The following is a 21,720-nucleotide window of genomic DNA, read 5'->3' on the forward strand; positions in this document are numbered from 1 at the left end:
CTAATTGGTTAGCGGCACATCTACGGAAAATTACTCTAATCGAATCAAAATATTATTTGTTTGAAAAATTCCTTTTGGCATAATATTGAAGAACGAGTTAAATGTATATTTTTCTTTCCAGTGGAAAAATCATTTGGCAATACTTTTGCCGAAACACAATTTCATTCGCTAAATGTACGATTTTATCGCATTTGGCGAGGGGACAAATGTTCAGCGCGTGCCTTGCCTCTGTGTAAACCGTGGTTGAAACGTCTTCCACACTTAGTCCTTACTTCTGGTAATATCTGGACGATGCTAATGTACGAAAGGTTATACTCGCTTTAAAATAGGATTTATCACGTTTAAAAATTATTAGTGTCTTTCAATTTAGCTTTTAATAAATCCCAATTATATTTAAAATCTGAACTACTAATATTTTTATAAGTTAGACATATTTTTTTAACTTAGATCTTAGCTTTTATCTCTATTATAACCATACAATCAATGAAAACATTTAACACTAAATAGATTGAGCATTGATGTATACCTAGAAGACCTGAAGGGGCCAGTTTCACCATTACCATATTATTTGTGTGTAAATCAATTAGACATCCAAAAATATAATAATAAATAATTTAATAGGAACACATACACATTATAGACTTGATCATCGGAATTTCAGTGGTATTTTATTCGATTTGATTAACTAAAATATTTGATTAAATGGAACACGAGCCTTTCAATTATTCGTGTGTTGTGAATTTCTGCTTGGCCAACAGAGGGTGCTGTAATCATTCACAATAATTCTGATTTTGTATCACTTGTGTGGCAGGTAACGGATTGGTAAGGAAGGCTTATTAGGAAGCCTAACAAGTATCACACTATCATATTGTTTGTTTAGGTAATTAGATAGTTAGTTTCTTAAATAACTAAGTTTATTTTTTTCTATAAATAATAATAATAGGTATGTTGAAGCTTTCAATTTTGTTTAATGAAAGTAGGATAAACTTGTATATTCCAAAGGGTACCTTATACTCAAAACTGCCTAGAATTATGGGATACCGATCAAAAGGCATCAAAGGCCATTCGGGCCCCTTTCGTCATTCTAGGGATAAAGGTCTATATATACGTTTCTATAAGACTAACAGATGAATGCTTAAATCAGCACTAAATTGGATCAGATTCAACACTTTCAGTAAATTATGTTTCGAATAACAAACCAACAAAAAGGAGAGGACAGCCTTTTGGTGTAAAAATTTGAAACAAACGTTGCTTTTATTTAAAAACAATTATTACATTTTGTTGAATGATCTCAAAGGCATTTTACCATTACTTACAACCACAAAATCCAATTTCTGAAGACAAAGCTGCTAATGATGCTTCATATCTAATTTTATTTTGGCCTAGAACACCATTCGTATGAAACAAATGACAGATTGTTTTTTTTTTCCTTTCAAAAGTCTCTCTACATGGAATAAAAGCAACATTATTTACAACCCACTAACTTTACAAGTACCAACTAAGATAAATTCCTCAATATGTTTCATCTTATTCTTTTGCTTGCCATGGCAACTAGAACACGTTTCTTAATGTCGAAATATAAACGATTAACTTACTTTTTGTTCTGTTAATAGCATCCCTTAAATCACTAGAACTGATATGTTCACTGTTAGATTAAATTTAGATCATGAGTAAGCCTGTATACATATGGTTAGCGAATCAAGTATGGCCTTGAGCAAACAAACATAATAGTCTTTGAATCTTAATTTCTGATACTCACCATGCATTAGTTGTAAATGTCAAACATCAATACGATATGACTTATAACTGGGATAAATTATTAATAATTGCGATAGTACTTAGAAAGGTCAAGAAATATCGCACTATTATCCTTATTTTAACACTAGAAGGACGATAAAAGAATTAATTACTGTTATATTTATTTGGTTCATTTTAAAATAACTCTGGAAATGTTTTTAAAAATCTCAGAATTTTCATCTTTATAAGATGATCTTAGTAAATGTATAAAGAAATGTAGTCTGAAATATTCGCTCGAGTAATGAAAAGCTTTATACAATGCATGGGCATTGTTGACGGGAGAGAGGTTTATGTCCCTCAATAATTAAAAGTCTTTATAAGACCCCTTCAATGTTTCAGATCAATAAAGAAAACTTTCTTATATTATCAACGATTTTAAATTCCTTAAAGTTAAAAAACAAGAAAGAGAGGAAAATAATTCATCTTTTTGCAGATATTTACCACATTTAGGAATTCTTTTGTTATATGTATTTAAGAGAACTATTATGATTGCATGTGACTCAAAAATTGGGCTTCTGCGCCTCTCATGTGATATAGTTAAATAGATTTTGATAGAAGTTGTTTTAAATAGTATAATAAGTTAACCCTTAGCTTGCTTAAGTTTAATTAAGTCCTATTACGTAAGATTGAGTATGATATGGTCCATCAGGTTTATTTTGGTATGATGCAATCTCAAAGATTTGCTTAGGCTGGATAGCTTAAAAAAGTTTCAAGGAAAGTAAAAATAAAAAAAAGTTCCCTTTAGGTTCAAATGATGCATTTAAACAACGGCTTTTAATGAAAAATCCAAAAAACACAATCAACTGTCAAGGACAATCTGTAAAGTTAATATAAATTTTTCATTTATATTTCATTGAAAGCGTTATACCACGACAAACAAACCGATCGAAAAGTATCAAACGGAAATGAAGGTTGGTTGGAATTAACTTTTCATACCTAAAGGACCATTTTCACTGCATCCTATTTCCTTCTACGTGTGGGTGATTGTTTTATAACTACATGTAAAATAAAAGCTCCTCTCTCAAGCACGATTTTATAAGCCAGCGATCTCATAAATTAATCTGTTGCAGAAATAATGCGTGTTTACATAAAAAAAGTCAAACCTCTTTGTCAAATGTAGAAGAAAATCATATGAACCATGTGACTTACCTTCCACCACTACATCCGTAAAGTTTCCATGCAAGCTGGCTTTGCTGTCTTCAACATCGACATTGAAAGGTTTCTTTGGTACGAAAGGATCCAGAACTGGGACCTTCAAGTCTGATATTCCTGTGAGCATGTCTTCTCTGAAATTCTCAATAACTCCGATGAGAAATTCATTTATATCGATCTTCTTGGAAGATGCCGCCAAGAGAGGAGAAGGTTTCCCGTGTTTCCTACCAACATCCTTGTGCCAGCCATCCCTTCTGAACTCAACTGTAAAATGAAAATCATTTAATTGTTACGTGAGGAATTTAATTTTAGAAGCCCTTCACTAGATACTGAGCTGAAATCAAGCAATAACGTGTATATGTTACCGGTATTCTACAGAATGCCTGGGGATTGCATAGAATGCCTGAAACTAGTTAGCAATGCATGAAAAGATTCATATTTCACATATTTCCTAGGCATTCTATTGAATGCCAAGTGATATCCGGGAAAGTATGAAAGAGTTATCAGATTCTTTAATAAATAATCCCAAGAAACTGAAGAGGTAAGATATTACCTTGATTAAAAAGCTTCATTCGCTTCAAAGATATACAAATTGGAAAGAACGATCAACATGTTTCAAGCGATCCAAAACAGGCACCCATTTTCAAAACTTGTCAGAAGTAAATTAAAAGAAATTAAGCGACAATGGTTATAAATAAAGTGATTTGAAATGTAAACTGTAACGAAAAATGGAAAAATAAAGGTGAGAAGCAAAACTAGAAAAACCACGGTAGCCGAGAGAGAAAAAGAGGGAAAAAATGAACAAGAAAAACCATAGTGGTGGAAAGGAGTCCCTGATTTGTCTCACTTTTATTTTTCCATTTCTTCGTTGACAACTTTACACTTTATGTTTCAAATCAATTTTAAAGTCTTGAAAATGGGCGTCTGATTTGGAGCACTTGAAACATGTCAACTGATATTTCCAATTTGTATATTTTTGAAGCAAGTGAAGCTTTTAATCAAGTTATATCTCCGATTCATTTCAAATATAATGAAATGCAATTCATATTGTCATTCAATAATAGGTAAATAATCAATTTCTAATTTTTATATGAAACTTTTCCTTCCTTTAACAAGAAAGCAATAAATTTTTCTTTGTACAACTTTCATTTTCTTTGTGTATTTTAATTAAATTTGTTTAATGGCAATCTCATTATTTTTTCAGAATAACATTTCCGTTTTTGAGGAATGCACAGAGGGACCGAAAATGAATTACATAGCGTTTGTGAACGTCTTCGACCAAAAAATGTAGCAATAAATTTTTAACTTGTCGCAATTATTTTGATTTTTGTAAGCAATAATTGCACAAAACTGCGCAAGCTTAAATATTAATGGAAATATGGACATTTTTCATTTAAAAAAAACTAACTTTTTTGTCTTACATTTTTTTTGCTGTAACTTTAAAAATGTTCAATAGCATTAAACAAAATATTTAGGACAATTTATTATAATTTTTTTAATAAAATTTGAAAAACATTCGTCCAAAACTGTGCAATATATAAATAATTAAAGTAGTTCTTTTATACTGCTCAAAAAAAATTTAATTTTTTTTTTCATAATTTCTTAGAGAATCTTATTTGGCAACTAATGAAAAAAGTCCGATTTGAATATCTAAAAAAAATGAAAAAGTTTCAAGCAATTTTCTTATATAGTTTTTGCACTTTTAAAAACAAAACTCAGAATAATAAGTGGTTTTCTACAAATATAAATTTGTATCATAAAATAAAATTAAATAACAAATGATAATACTTTACAATAAATATTCATACACCAAAATATGATTGTATAATGAAAAAAGACATGCAAAAGAAAAGACTCGTTTATAGGGAATGATAATAATGGCATTGTCACCTTCAATAAATCTTTTTTAATAGTAAAAAAACAAATTTAGTGGAAAACCCCTGATTATTTTGAGCTTTTTTTAAAAAAAGTACGAAAACTATTTAGAAAATTGCTTGAAACTTTTTAAGCTTTTTAGATACTCAAATCAGTTTTTTGTTTCATTAGTTGCCAAATACAATTCACTACAAAATTAAGGAAAAACAATTTCAAAATTTTCTCGCACATGCGCAGTATAAAAGAATTACTTTAATTACTTATATCTTGCGTAGTTTTGAACGAATTTTTCTCACAGTTTAAAGCAATAATTTTGTCATTAATTCTGAATTGATCCAAAAATTCTGCTTAATTTTATCGAATATTATTAAAGTTATAGCGAAAAAACGTAAAACAAAAAAAAATAGTTTTTCATTAAACTGGCCTTATCTCTATAAATATTTAAGATAGGTTTACGAAATTACTACTTTTATATGTAATAATTGTAACCAAAATAATTGTTTCAAGTTAAAAATTTATTGCTACATTTGTCACCATAGGGTGTTCAAAAACACTATTTTCCGTTTGCAATTTATTTCCATTCCCTCAAACATCGAAAAGATTTAAACTGAATTGATAAATATATGAGAAATTGCATGATCTAATCACCTCAGAAGTCATAAAATTATTCTTTTAGCATTTCTTGAGAAATAGGAAAAAATTTATTAGTATAGAAGTGCTTCCATTATTTTACTTACTCCCTGTTTGTTTTTAACTATAACGAGTTTTCTAATTATAGTTATAGTAATTAAGGCAGTGATTACTGTTTAGTGCACGTGACAGGAAAAATAGAAGTTCTTAATGGGTAAAACATTCAGAAATCCCGTTTTTACCTCCTTGAAAAACATCCATATACTCTGAATGAAGAATAACATTAACTAAGCTCTTAGGTTGTCTCTCTAGTCTCAAGAATCATTAATTTCTGGGCTTGGCTCATTAATATTTTTTATTAAATTACTTTCCTCCAAAGTTTTTAAAAAACGCTGGAGTTACAGAAAATGAAACAATAAGTAAAATATTTGTATAAATATGGGTTTTAAATAATATATTCAGTCTCCGGAATGGAACAGTGAGTCATAATATTCTTAAAAATAAACATCAGAAGTAAAAAAATAAATAAATAAAAGCTATCAAGCGACAGGAGCAGAATATTTTTACCATTTTAATATTTAAAGTTGAACTTCATCACTAAACATAATAAGTTCCCCAAATTAATTGAACTCATGAATTATTTTAATTATTTCTTCTATTCTCATATTTTTTTTAATTAATTAATATTTTAATATAAATTATTTTATTCTAATTCATAATTTGTTATAATTATATTTTTATAAGAACATGCATATTCCGTAGAAGTTATAATTATAAATGAGCAAAATATTGAAAAAATTATAAATGAGCAACTATAGTGCTCTACTTTTTTATAATTATTTAAAGTTTTAAAAAAAATGTTTTAAAATTATATTTTAGACTGAAATTTTTAGAAAAAAGAATGCTTTCAATTTTCTAACCTGAGCATAATCCATCAAACAAAATAAGGAAAAGTAAAATTTCATTCTAAAAAACGAATTTTCCATGAAAGGGCTTTCTGTTTCGATGAACACGTTTTAGTTCCCATAAAAGTATTTTTCTGAACCAATTTTTAAAGAAAGAAAAAATTATAATAAATTGAAATCGAAATAAATTCAGTAAAAAGTGGTTTACCGCCACTTTCTTCGAATGCAAAGTGAAGTTCATTTTTATCGTTTTCTTCTTCTCTCTCCAAATATGAACCTCTTGAGAAAAAAAGAGGGGGGGATTTTTGGTCGTCACCCTTTTTCCCGAATCAACGAAAAGCTACTTCGCAAAGACTTATGGGTATTTAATAAATGGATATCCACAGAAGTGTCCGAAAAGATTTATGGTCAACCCTACTCGATGTGCCACGAAGGAAATTCGTGGTTGGACTCATCATTCAAACTAAGTACTATCACGAACAATATATGAAAAAAAGGCCGGAAAACAGAATAAAAAGGAAAAATTCTAGAACATTCGTATAATCTGCTTAGCTTGTCTGGGATGTTTAGAATAAAAAAATGAAATAATGAAAATAGAATGTTCGTGGTTTTTGGTTAAGCTAAATATTGTTTTATTTTCATAGAACAAATTTATAAATCCCATTCTTCGAAAGTTACAACCGATTTAGTTGAAAAATGCGTTCAGTAAGAACATACACTGTCCATTTTCAAAAATTCTTCCGGAAAATATAAAATTCAGGTAAAAACATTCAAGAAAAACATGTATAGCGTCCTTTTATATTATTTGGAATATTTCGATAGTGTAAGATTGATTTATTTCAGTGACATAATTCAAGCGATTATGTTGAACCTTAAAACTTAGTTTTGCAGTTCGTTTAAAAATCCTTTTTTAATTTAAAAAGAAATGTCAGATTTAACGATGTTAGATTTCGAGTTATTTTTGACTCATTGAAGCATTTTACGTACTTAAAATTAGCGTTAACGATTAAAAACAAAATAGACTTTTTCACAAAGGCTATTTAAATGGATTTTAATGTACTATATTGAGAGAAATCTTATTATAGAACTTTAAAATCCATTTAAATAAGAGAAATTATATAATAGAACTAATATAAAGAGTAATATTAATTCTATCCATTATATAGGTATGGTAATCCGTAATCACTTGGTAACCCTCGTATAAAGTAAGAGTGGTTATTAAAGAATATCCTGAATTTGAAGACTTTATTGAGAGACAGCGATAACATGCAAAAAGATAAATTAAATGAAGAAGATGGAAAACTGAGCAATTTTTCCCTGGTCACGAAACATGAAAATTTTCCAAATTATTGATTATCTGGTTCAATTCTTTAAATTTAAAAATATAATGTTCTTTTTAGTTTGTTTTCAAAAACTTCTTTTACAAATAACTTCTCGGTAAGGAAACAAACATCTTCATCAAACAATTAACAGTTTTTTTGACGTTTTTGGTATTGATAAAAAATGAAAATATAGCTGTCATAATTTTTAAATACTAATTATTTTGCGAAATATACATTATAATTTAGCAATATTTTTTCTTATAATAGGTACTTTGAATTAAAATAAATTTTAAAAGTAAGCTATTACTAAATAATAGTAAGCTTATAATAGTATAAGCTTCTACTATATTGGACAATATTTGGTAAATTTTTATCCCTTAAATAATATTTTAAGTTTTTATTTTTCCTGTTTATATACCTCTACTAAATGATTGCCTTTAAGAATAATTTTATTGCATTTAATGACAATGAAAAATTAGAAGAAAGGTAAAAAATTCCATTCAAGTACGATACGGAGCAAGAAAAAAATTTGAACCCAATAAACAAAACGATCCAATTTTTAGGCCAGTTTTATGGCAAATAAAGAGCGATAATATTAATGTCTCAGGACGATGATGTTTATTTCCCTTTTTATGTATTTTGATTTCTCCATGAAACATGCATAAAAACTTAATTTTTTAAAACTGTTCAACTCATTCCCTTCAATATTTCGATTTTTCTTTTCATTTAAATTCATGCAATTTAAATTGCATAAAAATTTGTATACCTTTCAACTCCAGAAAAATGCCACCCTTTTTAAAATAATTTTAATAATAAATAATTTTAATTAAAAAAATTTGGGGATAATTCATTTTGAAATTGGGAGTAAAAAGTTTGTGATTCGCTTAAAAGTTCTCGAGATATGAAAAATATGCAAAACGAGAGAAATCAACGTTAGGGAATACTATTTTTTCCCGCTACCTTTAGGATTAGGATTTTCGTTTGACCATAAATTCTATTGGGATCATATATTCCAGAATTAAAATCTGTTGAGATAAAGGTGGGTTTACTCAGGGAAAGTGCGTATTTTTGTTACTCAAAACATCGTATACACTAATTAATTGTCATACTAAGGGGGTCAGGGAACTAGTCTTGCATCAGAAAGGTTCTGCGTTCGAACCCCGGTCAAGGCATGGATGTTCTGAATTCTTTGCACAATCTGTCCTTACTGTGGGAGCAACGCTGGCTCACGTAATATGGTGCCCTGAAAAAGTGGCCAACAAACCTGCCCTTCAGATTCCTGTATGACGAAAGGTCATTCTCCAGGTGGGCATTAGGGAAAAAATATTGTTAAGGCCCACAAAGTTCTAGTACGTGAAAATCCGATCATTGAATTGCTATTAAATTGCATCGCTTCACTGACTCTGTTCATTTATTCAAACACTTGTAAAAACTGAAATTAAAAAAAAACTGAGCTTATTATTAAGTGAGAAAAAGTTGAAAACTCTCACACTTTAAACAATAAAAAAAAAAAGAATTAAAATCATCAGCAGCAAAAAAAAAATTTTTTAACCACCGTTATCCGTTTAGAATACCTTGTTAATAACCGGCTTAAAGCTTTTTCTTTAAATATAGAGATAAACTGATTTTAGATTATTTTTATTCCTTCTTTGCTCTTATTGACTTCAATAACTATTTGTCCGCATTTCCTATCTCTATATAATTTGTGACCCCAAATATGCATACTTTTATTAACTCATATTTCATAAATATTTATGCATTAATATAGGTTTTTACAAAGCATCCTGCATATCCGTCTGAGATTCGAGTTTAAGAAATGACTGAAAATGCAATTTTTACATAATAAGTAACTTAGCAGAAAGTTAACTCATAAATGCAATAAAATATTTTTTAAATACGTTCAATTAACTTAGCTTAATTAACTTTCTAAAATTAGTTTTACTTATTATACAAAAAAAATTAAATATCAATTTTTAGTTGTTGTTTTTTTTTGTGCATATTGTTGGATATTTTTCGAGTGTATTCCTTCACATTTTGATCATGAAACTAAATAAACTAGACTCAAATAATAAGGTGTATGCCATAAAGGGTCGTGAACCAAATTTCTTACCTTTCTTATAATTTATCATTGTAATTAAAATCATATTTTTGCGTAGATAAGCACTTCGTAAATATATACAAACTTTAAAACAGATTAAAAAATTTGAAAGAAAAAAGTGTAAATGAACTTACGCCTTGAGGGATAGTTGGCACTAAAAGTTATAAGAAACACACCAGTAATAAGTGTAGTGAAAATTATTGTCTTTCCTTCCATTGTGAGATTTTATATTTCCTTTGGGTATCCAATTCTGAAAGATAAAAAGGAAAACCTGATATCGTATATTTAACCAAAATAGAGTAAGAAACAAAGAAAAATAGTAGCAATTGTTAAACCATTTTAAAAAAGTAAATTTTTGATAAAATATTGTATTCAAATATCAGAAAGTTTCTTTTAATTGATTATATATGGTACCATTTACTATTAAGTAAAATTTTCCCGTATCACTGTTAACAGTAAGGAAAAAATTACCTTATAAGGTATGCGTTTTAGGGTTGAGTTTCTATTTTGTTTTTGTTAAGTGGAAATTTTCTTAAGTCTTGTTTTTGCTTTAAAAAAATCGTACAAGTGACTTGAAAATAAATAATATACTCAAATCCAGGATCTCAAAATCTTTAAAAAATTAGAAAAGTTTTGTTCAATGCAAAAGTTTATGTAACATTTGCTGCCATTTTCTATTGAATAAATTAAGCATAACGTTCTCTTATACACTTTAAGGCAAAATATTACCTTATTCGGTATGCATTTTAGAGTAAAGTTCTCTTGGATTTTCTTAAAGTGTTACCAGTAAGAAAATCTTACAAGCGACCCCCCTGAAAGAATAATATGATCAAATTCAGAGTCTTGAAATTAAAAGAAAATGCTTTGTTTGATACCAAGGTATTACGTAACATTTGGTGTCATTTACTATTGACTAAAAATTTCTCTTATACAAATAACTATAAACACTAAAGCAAAATTTTAGCATCTTCATGCATTTTAGGGTTAAGTTTGTGTTTAATTTTTCTAAAATGTGAACAGCGGAGTTTATTTAAATAAAAAAACTGTGGGAAGACACTTTCCTTAGAATTTTAAACATAAATTTTAAATAAATGCATATAATTCCTTAACTTTTTTTACTTTAGAGCACCGTGAATCATATTTCTACAATTTCAGTCAAACAATAAAGAACATTATAGTCATTCACGAAATTCCATTGTTCTAAAGAATATTCCAGTCACTAAGAAACGTGATAAAATCGGTATGCAAGCGTAAGCGCAATAGCAACCATAAACCCTATGCACCTTAAAAAGTAGGGTAAAATTATATTATTGCGTATGCATATTAGGGTTAAGTTTTTATTTTGTTTCTATACATTTTGATCAATTAAAAAAAATCTTACAAGAGGCCCCGAAATAACTAATATACTCAAATCCAGGGTCTCGAAAGCCAAAAAAAAAAGTTTTGTTTGATACCCAGATTTTACATAACATTTTGGTGCCATTTAATGCTGAATAAAAATTTTCCTTATACACCACAAAAAGAAAAGCAAAATTTTAGCATGTTCATGCATCTTAGGGTTAAGTTGTTTTCTTCACTAAGAGTGCGGCTTTAATTTTTTTCCCCGGAACTTTTTAGAATTCGAAACTTTTCATTACGACTTTTATTTTCTTCTTTTAAATTTTAAAAAAAAATGTTACTTAAGAAATTCTCTTTTTTGAAAGAAGCATTCTCTTCTGGCGCCTTCTTTAGAATATTAAATATAAATTTTAAATGAATGCATATGATTTCGAAACTTAATTTACTTTCGAGCACGGCATATCATGTTTCCACATTTTAAGCCAAACAGTAAAGAACATTATTACAGTCGCTTACGAAATTCCATTGTTCTAAAGAATATTCCAGTCACTAAGTAACGCAATAAGAACTTTTTTACCACTTAAAAGCCTTGAAAGGCTTCGTAATTTAGTAGTGTGCATTAAAATTGAAATAAACATCGCAGAAAGTTGTATTTTCAAAATATTCCTTTTTATATATAACGTTAAATGAGAGGAAAAAGCTCTAAAAATATTCACATAAGACATTAGTTTTACGTGTTCAAGTGAATAATTTATTTTTCACCACTAATTAATTTGAGATTTGAAAGCTGTTTTTATGCTTGTTAAAAGGAAAAAAGCAAAAAAAATTTTAAAAAATTTTCAATTGTTGAAAAAAATTCTGCAAGGAAAAAGCTGAAATGTGAAAAATTTCGCTGAGAAAAACTCATCTTTATGCAATTAAGTGCTCCCAGATTCTGAAATATTCTACTGACCTATCCTTTTATTTATTGTTCTATTTCTTATTTATTTATTTATTTTTATTTATTTATTTATTTTTTTTTTTTTGGTTATAAGGGAAAAATTGACCCTTGAAAGGTTTTTTTTTTATTTCATTTTTAAATCTGGTTACTTAATTTTTTGTGTCAGCTTTGTATAAAAAGAGACACTTGGTGTTGCCAGTGTCTAATAAAAAAAATACTGAGAAATTAAGGAGATTTTAATTTAAATACATTTATAATTACAACAAATAACTAAAAAATTCCTCTACGCCAGTAGTAGATAAAACACTTCCTTTTTTAAGGATATTGTGCTGTCGAATGAAGCTAAATAGGCCGGAACAATTTTCTTCTTTGACACGAACGTAATAAGCAGGATAATGATAAAAAAAATTCTTTTTTACGAAGGAAAAACGCTAAAACACTTAAACATAATGAGTAAAATATTATTCTGAATCTTATGTATCTTTAAAACCGATCGATATAAGTAAAAAGTATTATTCAGTAATGTTTGTAGAAGAAAATGTAACCTTGAGCTGCATACAATCTATAGAAAGCCAGTAATTGAAAAGTTCGCAAAATAATCTGAATGAACTGAGCTGCTCATATATTTAGAAGGGATGATGATGATTCCACATCATTTTTATAAACCGCTAAGTAGCAAACAAAGGTAGGCCTAGACTGAGTAGGATGGAACTAGTGGTATGTCTTATCGTGCAAGAGTCAAAAATAGAATGCAGTTGAGTAGAATTCAGAAGAAGGCACTGGCTCACACTGGGCTGTCTACACTGTAAAAAATTCCGGACCAAATTACGTTATAAAGTACCGGCACTTTGGGTGCATCATCCGTAATATCTATTTCTACCACAAAATACTAAACCGTAATTTTTATATTGATATTTATTTATTTAGAGTGATTCAGCGATTTTCTGTAGTTATTACTGTAAAAATTATGGTATATCAGATTTTTTGTTCCTTAACATATTTCTGTAAAAATAGATTTTACGGTAAAAACTACTGGCACCTTAACTGCCGTTACTTTTTAACGTAATTTGATCCAAATTTTTCTACGGTGTAATTAAATATGATTATGATGATGATGATGATGAGTACAGTAAGATTAGAATGGTCATTTGACGTGATAGTTGAGAGCAAATATATATGACCAGAAACGGTTAGAAAGCTTTGGTGGCTGAAAGTAAGCATAAGACTACAGAGGTTATAATCAAAGATTTCATCAGGTTATAATCAAAGATTTTATAAATTTAACAGTTATCTTTACAAGGTTATCACGGATCCAATAAATTTATAATATTTGTTGTAAATTTACGTTGTAGCCATTTAGAGTATTAAAAACGACTTTATCGTTTTGAATTCGAAATGCGGAGAGATCGCCTAATAATCTGTAATATACCTAACAACCCCGACAGAATGAAAAGATTCATTCATTCATTCATTCATTCATTCATTTATTTTGTTTTATCTTTATAAGTACATTGTACATATAAGTATATTAATAAGATGTACTCATAAGTATATTAAAAGTACATTTTATAACACCGCAATTTCACAACCGCACACCGTATTCACAACCGCAATTTAATATCTTCGCTAATCGGATGGATATATTAAATACAATTTTTGGATGCATCCATCACATTATTTCGTTATAAGTAGCTTATCAAACAAATATGATGAAAAAAATATATAAAAATTTTGTATAAATATATAAAATAAATAATATATTAAATAAATATATATATGATAATAAAAAATAAATATATGAAATATATTTTGTATAAATAAAAAATATATTTCAAAATTTTGCTGCCTACGTCGATTTTTCTTTTGCTCGTCAGTACAGGGCCTATAAATTAGGGATACAGAAATATTAATAAGAAACAATACCTTAATGTCATTTATTAATTTTGTGTAGATGACAACCAAAACGATATGGAAATCATAGTGGAAAAACTGGATCCTACCATGTGATTTTTCCAGCCCATATAATGCACCGACAATAATGGCCATAATGTTTTCTATGTTATTTATATAGATATTTCATACGCATATAAAATATTTTTATATGTGTGTGCGATATTACCTTATAATGATTTTACACAATTTTAATAATTTATTCTTTAAAATTTGTTTCTTATATTATGAAAATTTTACAAAAATATAAGTCGGAGTCGAGCTTTCAGGAAAATCCCGAGGCGGAATCGAACATTTCAATTACTGACTGCAAATGTCTGGTACAAACTCTTAATTTATGCAGTCAACAATTTTTACTATCGTTGACTTTTAAAACCATTTCTCAGAAAAAATGATATCAGAAGATTTGAGAAAACGATTTCGAATGAAGAACACAACAAGAAATTAAATAAAGACATTCGACTTTATGCCTCGTTTTCTCGAGATAATATCTATTATAAATATATTCGAAATCACGTTTCTACTCGTCATTTCCGGGGTATATCGAATAAAAATCAATCCTGCTTATCATCGAACGAATATGTAAAGGATGGTATTCGATAGGAGACATCACCCTTTCGAAGATGGAATTTTCACCTTCCGCAAGTGATCGTTTGCATAATAGGAAGGAAGATACACCACATCCTCCCCCTCCCTTCATCCTCACTACTTTTCGAATGGAAGAGCCTCCGAACTTTTCAAACACACTCAATGGTTTCCAGGAGAAGTGTTCTTTAAAGGGTGGGGCAAAGAAGGGCAAAAGGGGACGGAGAAAATTCTTGCATATGTATGAGGCGAATTGTTGTGGCGGCAGTAACGGTCAGACCAAACAACCCCTTCAAACGAACTATTTTTAGAAAAGTTGTGCAATGCTGTAGAAACTGTAAAATGTGAAGTGTTAAAGGTGTTTTAATAGACTACAAAAGTCACGTTCTCTGAGAAAGATAAACATTATTCAGTAATTTAGGAAAATTGCTGACTTAAAAGCTGCGCTAGGATACAAGATTTTAACTACTATCATTAGTTAACTTTATTGAGTTAACTTTTTTTATTCATTCATTTTCATTAACACAATTTTTCGTCGGTGATGATGGAATGTTGTATTCAAAATTTCTGTCATTTTCGACTAATTCGAACACTTGAGCCACGTTGGCTCAGGAGATGGAGCTTCCAATCAGGTGAACCGGGTTTGAATCCCAGCGATGGCTGGTCGATACGAATTTCGCATCCGGCTTGCACCGACCGCAGTGCTGACGTGAAATATCCTCAGTGGTTGACGGATCATGAGTTAGACTCCCCTTGCCGTCAGGCTAACAGTGGGAGGTTCTCGTGGTCTTCCTCTCCGTGTAACGCAAATTCGGGTTAGTCCCATCGAAAAAAAGTCCTCCATGAAGGAAAATTTCTTCCAATACTTGATACAGGAGTTCCCTTGTCGTCTGGATTGGGTTCAAAATTATGAGGTTACGAAGTTGAACATGAGAAGTCATAAACCTAAAAATTGGGTGGCTGTTCAACAACGGTTATAAAATAAAATAATTAGAACACTTGAACTAACATCAGTAATGATATCACATCGGAGATACGAAAAAATTAATGCATCTAATAAATTGTTTTATGGAATTTTTAAAAGAAACAATTTTTCCAAAGTATTCTAAAAGGAATACAAAATGATGGAATTTGGCATAAGAGAACCCATTCGCAACTGTGTAAGAACTACATAGTACAAGATGTAGTGAAATTCATTAAGATACAAAGATTAAAATGGTCAGGACACCTTCATCAGAATATGAGAAAATAAAAATGTCAAAAAAGTTTTCATGGCCAAATCATATTGTGTATGAGCCAGGGGAAGAACAAAGCTACGATATATTGATTACTTTGAACAGGGTTTTAAAATACTTAAAATATAGGACTATAAAACAAGGGCATTAGACAGATACAAATAGAAATATGTTCTTGTTGCGACAAATAGAAATCGGTTTTTGAGAAGGCTGTAATCCACACCGGGTTGCGTTTTTCCACTCGGGAGTTAAACGATCTGCTCCCCAATTCAGCATTTTTTAAATACAAGATACAATACAAGATGGATACAAGATACAAGACAAGATTTTAAATACAAGATCGTGTAAATACTCCACTTCAGGTCGTGAAACGAAAAGATATCTCTTTAAAATAAAAATTTTAAAAAAACTTAATTTTGACGTTGTTTTAGTTCATGTATCAAATTTCGAAAGGAAAAAAAAGTTTGTATTAAAATAAGGACTAACTACAGTCATGATTAAAATCGCCAAAAAAGAGGGCGAGTCTTTAAAGAGTCTCTAAATTAGCCACCGGGTTGTCGCACCATTGAAAAATTCTTAAAACACTTAAATCTCAACTGAAGCTCTATGCTAAATGAAGCAAAGAAAACGATAAAATAATTGCGCCATGAAGAAAAATAATAAAAAAATAAGTTTTGAAAGCAACGTTTTACCAGAAGACTTAAAAAAATGCAAATTAATTTTATTTTTGTCACACCTAAGCAGAAAAAAAAGGAAGAAAAGCACAGAGCGCATCATTCAAAACTTGAATAATAAACTATCAGAAATATTATTTAAGAATTAACATAGAAATATAAATAGAAAAATAGCTCATTTGATGAAATGGAAGCAAAATGATTTTTTATTCAAAATTTCAATACAAAAACATGTGAAAATGCGGAACTTTGAAAAAGTATTTTTGACTGCATAGATCGCGTAAATACTAAACTGCAGGATACTTTACTACTTAACGAAAGCAGCCAAATGGCTGCATACGTTAAATTACTGTAGGAAAGATTTTTAGAAACACAATTTAGAGTTTTGATGCCTGGCCAAAAAAAATAAATAACCCTCGAATTCGAGTTATTATTTTAGCTAAAGATATCTGTCGTTGAGCAGTCGACCCAATTTTCGAGTTTGCGACTAAAAATACTCATCGCCGTAATTTTGAACTCAGTCTAGAAGACGAGGGAATTTTTGAATCAAATATTAGGAGAATTTTATCTTCGTGGAGGACTTTTTGATGGAACTAACCCGTATTTGCGTTACATAGAGAGGAGAACCACGAAAACCCCACACGGTTATCCTGACGGAAAGAGAACTCAACCCATAATCCGTCTACCGCTGAGGATACTTTACGCAAAGGTCAGTGCGAGGGGGTTGCTGAATTCATATCTAACAGCCACAACCGAAATGCGAACCCAGTGTACCTCATTGGTAGATAAGCGCTCTATTCTCTGAACCACCATGACTGTAACAAAAGGTTTTAAAGCAATTGCTTTAAAGTTATATATTCATCCTTAAAATAAGTTTTCAAATATTTTAAAGTGTGTCGCATCAATTCGTCGTGGTTGGATGGTTTAGGGGGGATTTTGATACTTCTCTAGCCGATGCCTTCCAAAATTTGTTCTAAATTTTCACCCAATACACCTGCTTGAAATAATGCGACATCGTAACCATATTCATCGACAGAACTCCAAGCGATTGACGAATGAGTTCTTGAGATAGGCAGATTGCCGTTTAACTCTCGTTTCCTTCGGCAATCAGACTAGGTTAGTTGTTTTTATCACCTACCTTCTTCACTAGAGAAGGTTTTTTTTTTAAAAAAATTGGACCACGTTTTTATTTTGGGATTAAATATCAATTTACCACCCTTAATGAGCATAATTTTTGCCTTAATGTTTTTCAATGATTTCAAAAATATATAGTAAGAGGAAACAAATACGGAATATTTATTTTTAAGGATGCTATCCAGGATCTTGTTTAAAATGCTCTGGGTTGCAAGAGAAAAATAAATGTCTCTTATTTCCTTACATTCTTCATATTCCACGGTATTCATCAATTTTAACGTCTGAATAAAGGATGAGACGTCGGAAATCCAAATAAATAAAAAAGCATGTTGACGGCATTGTAATTTAATCGAAAATAAATTATTTTTCCACACTCTTTATAAAAAAATAGGATAGATTATAAATTCGATCGAGATAGAAAGCACGCAGACGACCGATCGAGAGGGGCAATTTTAAATTGAATCCCCCGCTCGTCTCGAACAAGAATGAAATCAGTTAAGAAAGAAAAGTATACCAATATTTATGCAAATTTTATTAACTTCGCAACTCCTTTTAGTTCCCTGCGAATGAACCAGATGGTGTTAATATTTGAAATACATTTTACAAAAGGAGAAAAATCGTTTGAAGTTTAAGCAAACAGTCTTTGGTGCTTTAATAAAGAGAGCTCCGTTAGATGGAGTATTAAACTTATATTCTTATAGGTTAAAAGAAAATGAAAATGTTCTAAAAAGTCAGCTTGCTAATAAGCGATTATGAGGTTCGGGTTTTTAAGCGGTAAATTATATTACCATAAATAGTTCATTCATATTTAAGTTTTTTTTTTCATTTTTATAATGTTTTTAATGTGTTTTAGGTATTTAATGTTCTTTATTATTGTGTTTAAATAATGTAGACCCGACAATTCTATTTATACCTAAGCAAACTAATTAAGTTTTAATTTTTAATTAACTATTTTTAGGTAAGATTATACGAGACTATACTACTTTGCTGTGCAATGGAGAAATCAAAATTGAAACAAAAAATATAAATTGAAATTTTTATGTAATTTGCATTTTCGTATGTAATTGTAAAACCACATATACACTGTACACCACATGCCACGAAAAATTTAAAAATTAAATTTTTTATCGAATTCGAGAAAACTATTTCACCAGTAATAGTGACAGCAATGAAAACAAAATAATTGTCAAACCACTTTTCACGAAATTGATCGTAAAGTACTTACGTTATTTTTTTTTTCAATTGCGCGGCAGTATACTCTTTGCAATTAAAATAGAGGTCTTAAGGTCACGTGATTTCACCATCTCCTGCACTTTCCTTCTGTCTGTTACCATAGTTTCAACAAATCTTATTTTTTCCCATGCCAGTATATTCCAACTTCTAATTACGACATACTGGCGGAGGGGGGGGGGAGATGATTGGACAGAATCATAGTAACGGAGAGGAGGAAAGTGTAGAGAATGGGGAGATCATGAAAATTTGAGACGCCAATTCAATTTAGGCAGAGCCTGGCTAAATACCAGTTTTTCGTAAAGAGCAACTAATCAGTACATCGGTGTTAATAAAAACTGCGCAAAAGTACACAAAACTGAAAGGCATGCACAGTGCACAAAATAAAAAACATATCCCCCTCAATATTTTTGCTCTAATGATCAGATTTTCACAAAGTAAGTGCCTATCATTATTGTTCAAAAGGGTAACTTCCCATATACTACTTAATTAGTGTCATATACTAATTAATGTGCAAAATCGCATTCTCCGAATAGACAAACAAAAGCTTCGACGGGCTTGAATTTTTGACTATCCAAGTCGTAGCCTGGAAAAGTGGTTTCCACTAATTTAGTCTGGAGGTAGGTCGAAAGTTTGATGCCTTTAAAGTTAATTTTCTTTTTTGCATATTTTACCATACCTCGGGTGTTTTTTAAGCGAATCAAAAATTGGTGCGGATAATTTACAAGTTAAATTATTCAAAGAGAATTGTAAAATAAATTTTTATAGATTTGAAACAGTAAGGAGCTTTGCTTACTTAGGATCAATTATTACCATTGACAACAGAATTATTCCTGAAATAAAAAACCGACTCTATCTGGCAAATAGGGCTGTCTATGGGCTGAGAAGATTTATTAAATCTAGATTTCTTTCTAGAGAAACAAAGTTCTTAATCTACGAAACTCTTGTCCGGCCAGTCTTGACATACGCTTCTGAAGCTTGGACAATGACAAAACAGGTGGAAAATTGTATCGCAACATTTGAGAGAAAGATTTTGTGGAGTATAATTGGTGGTGTAAATGAGAACAATAACTGGAGAAGGAGATTTAACTTTGAACAGTACAAGATTTATAAACAACCTGATATTATTAAATACATAAAAATAAATAGAATGAATTGGATCGCCCACGTGATTCGAATGAGTGATGACAATGCAATAAAAAAGATACTGCTTTTTAGATTCACTGGAACAAGAAAGCGGGGAAGGCCGCAGTTGAGATGGGCTGACTCAGTGGAGTCTGATTTTCTCGCAATTAATGAAAGGAATTAGAGATCAAGGGTGAATCAGAAGTCGTCATGGAGAAATCTTCAGAGAAAAACATTGGCTCGCATTGGACTGCCTGGCCAACTATGATGATGATGATGATTAGTTGTAAAAATAATTTTTGTTTTTATAATTTTTAATTTTTTAAATTAGTAATGTTAAAAATATTTTGAATTGTAAGGTGCGCAAATTATGTGTTTTTTAATTTTTATAACCAGACAAATCAAGTGAAATTGTTCGAATAGTTCTTGAGGAATAGAATTTTAAAAATACGACGCATAACTCAGCTATACAACTAATTTTACTAAAAAATTCAATATTTTTTAACACTCATTGAAAAATAATAATGGTCAAAAATCATTTTTTGCATGGAATTATCTTTGGTAAAATAAATTTCATAATTGTGTGTGAAAAGTTCTCGAAGCACTTTAAAACTTTCCGAGTTATGGCTGAACATGCAGGAAGTAAATTTAACATTAAGAGGGCAAAATTTTCAACAGATCCCCGGCCAAACCAGCTGGTACAAATCCAAATTGCGCTTAACCCCCAAATTTTGATGATCAATAATCCAAATTCGTTTTTTAAAAAAATTATGTTAGTTGTAACATTTGGTATGTTGTAACAATTAAAGTTTGTATTTAATTTGTGAGAATCAGATCTTACTGAAGGCGATATATTTAATTTTATTCTGTGCTCTGAACCAGAACCAATAAAAGGCCGAATTAATTTCAATTTTTATAATGGTACCGTTCCCGGAGACTTTATGTTATTAGTTTAATTAAAAACACTTATTTTGAGGCTAAACATAATAAAGCTCTATTATGCTTTCTCTTATTCGGCATATACAGGCCAAAAATGATACATCTTATACCCACTGTATATAATCGAAATTAAAGCAGAAAAATGATGCCCCTGGCATGTACTACTTGGGGATATACGAGCCAAAATAGATGCCCTTGCACCCACAGTAAGGGTTAATGCAATCCAAAAATGATGCTTTTTGCACCCGTTATATGTAATTGGGGTTAAAACAGGTCAAAAATGATTTATTGATTGCAGCTAACTCATAATAATCCAAATTTGCACCTTACAAGCAAATTATGTTTTGATGCACTATTAAATTGTTCTCATGCGTCATTCTCATCATTCTGTGTCAAAAACAATGCAAGTTTATTCAAAGAAATGCATTTTTGTATCGGAATTCCTAACTTAAAAATATCGAGAATCCAAATTCGTCTAAAAAATACGTTTTCAGAGAATGTATATTTTTGTATCGGAATTCGTGATTTAAAATATCAAGAATCTAAATGCGTCTAAGAAATGTGTTTTCACATAATGTAAATTTTTGTATCGGAATTCATGACTTAAAATATCGAGAATCCAAATCCGTCTAAAAGATGCCTATTCAGAGAATGTACATTTTTGTGTCAAAATTCGTTATTTAAAATATCGATAACCTAAATGCGTCAAAAAAATACATATTAATTAAGAAAAAATACGTTTTTGTGTCTGATTTCGAAACTTAATGCACTAATTAATTAGTACATTTAAG

At 29.9% G+C, this 21,720-nt stretch overlaps 1 protein-coding gene across 3 annotated transcripts in view; it reads right to left on the reverse strand.

The window, feature by feature from the left end:
• The window catches only part of LOC107439415 (uncharacterized), a 62,274-nt gene that overhangs the window by 29,820 nt on the left and 10,734 nt on the right, over positions 1 to 21,720 (reverse strand). For all 3 annotated transcript variants that reach the window (XM_016052005.5, XM_043045221.3, XM_043045220.3), the window contains exons 2-3: positions 9,914 to 10,029; positions 2,947 to 3,213 (exon numbers count right to left, since the gene is read on the reverse strand). In XM_016052005.5, the coding sequence (XP_015907491.1) occupies positions 2,947 to 3,213; positions 9,914 to 9,995 (349 nt within the window). In that variant the 5' untranslated portion in view covers positions 9,996 to 10,029. The remainder of the gene's footprint in view (positions 1 to 2,946; positions 3,214 to 9,913; positions 10,030 to 21,720) is intronic.

Source organism: Parasteatoda tepidariorum, chromosome 2, assembly GCF_982258835.1.
Source record: "Parasteatoda tepidariorum strain Cologne lab strain chromosome 2, Ptep-v5.0, whole genome shotgun sequence".
Taxonomy (NCBI): domain Eukaryota; kingdom Metazoa; phylum Arthropoda; class Arachnida; order Araneae; family Theridiidae; genus Parasteatoda; species Parasteatoda tepidariorum.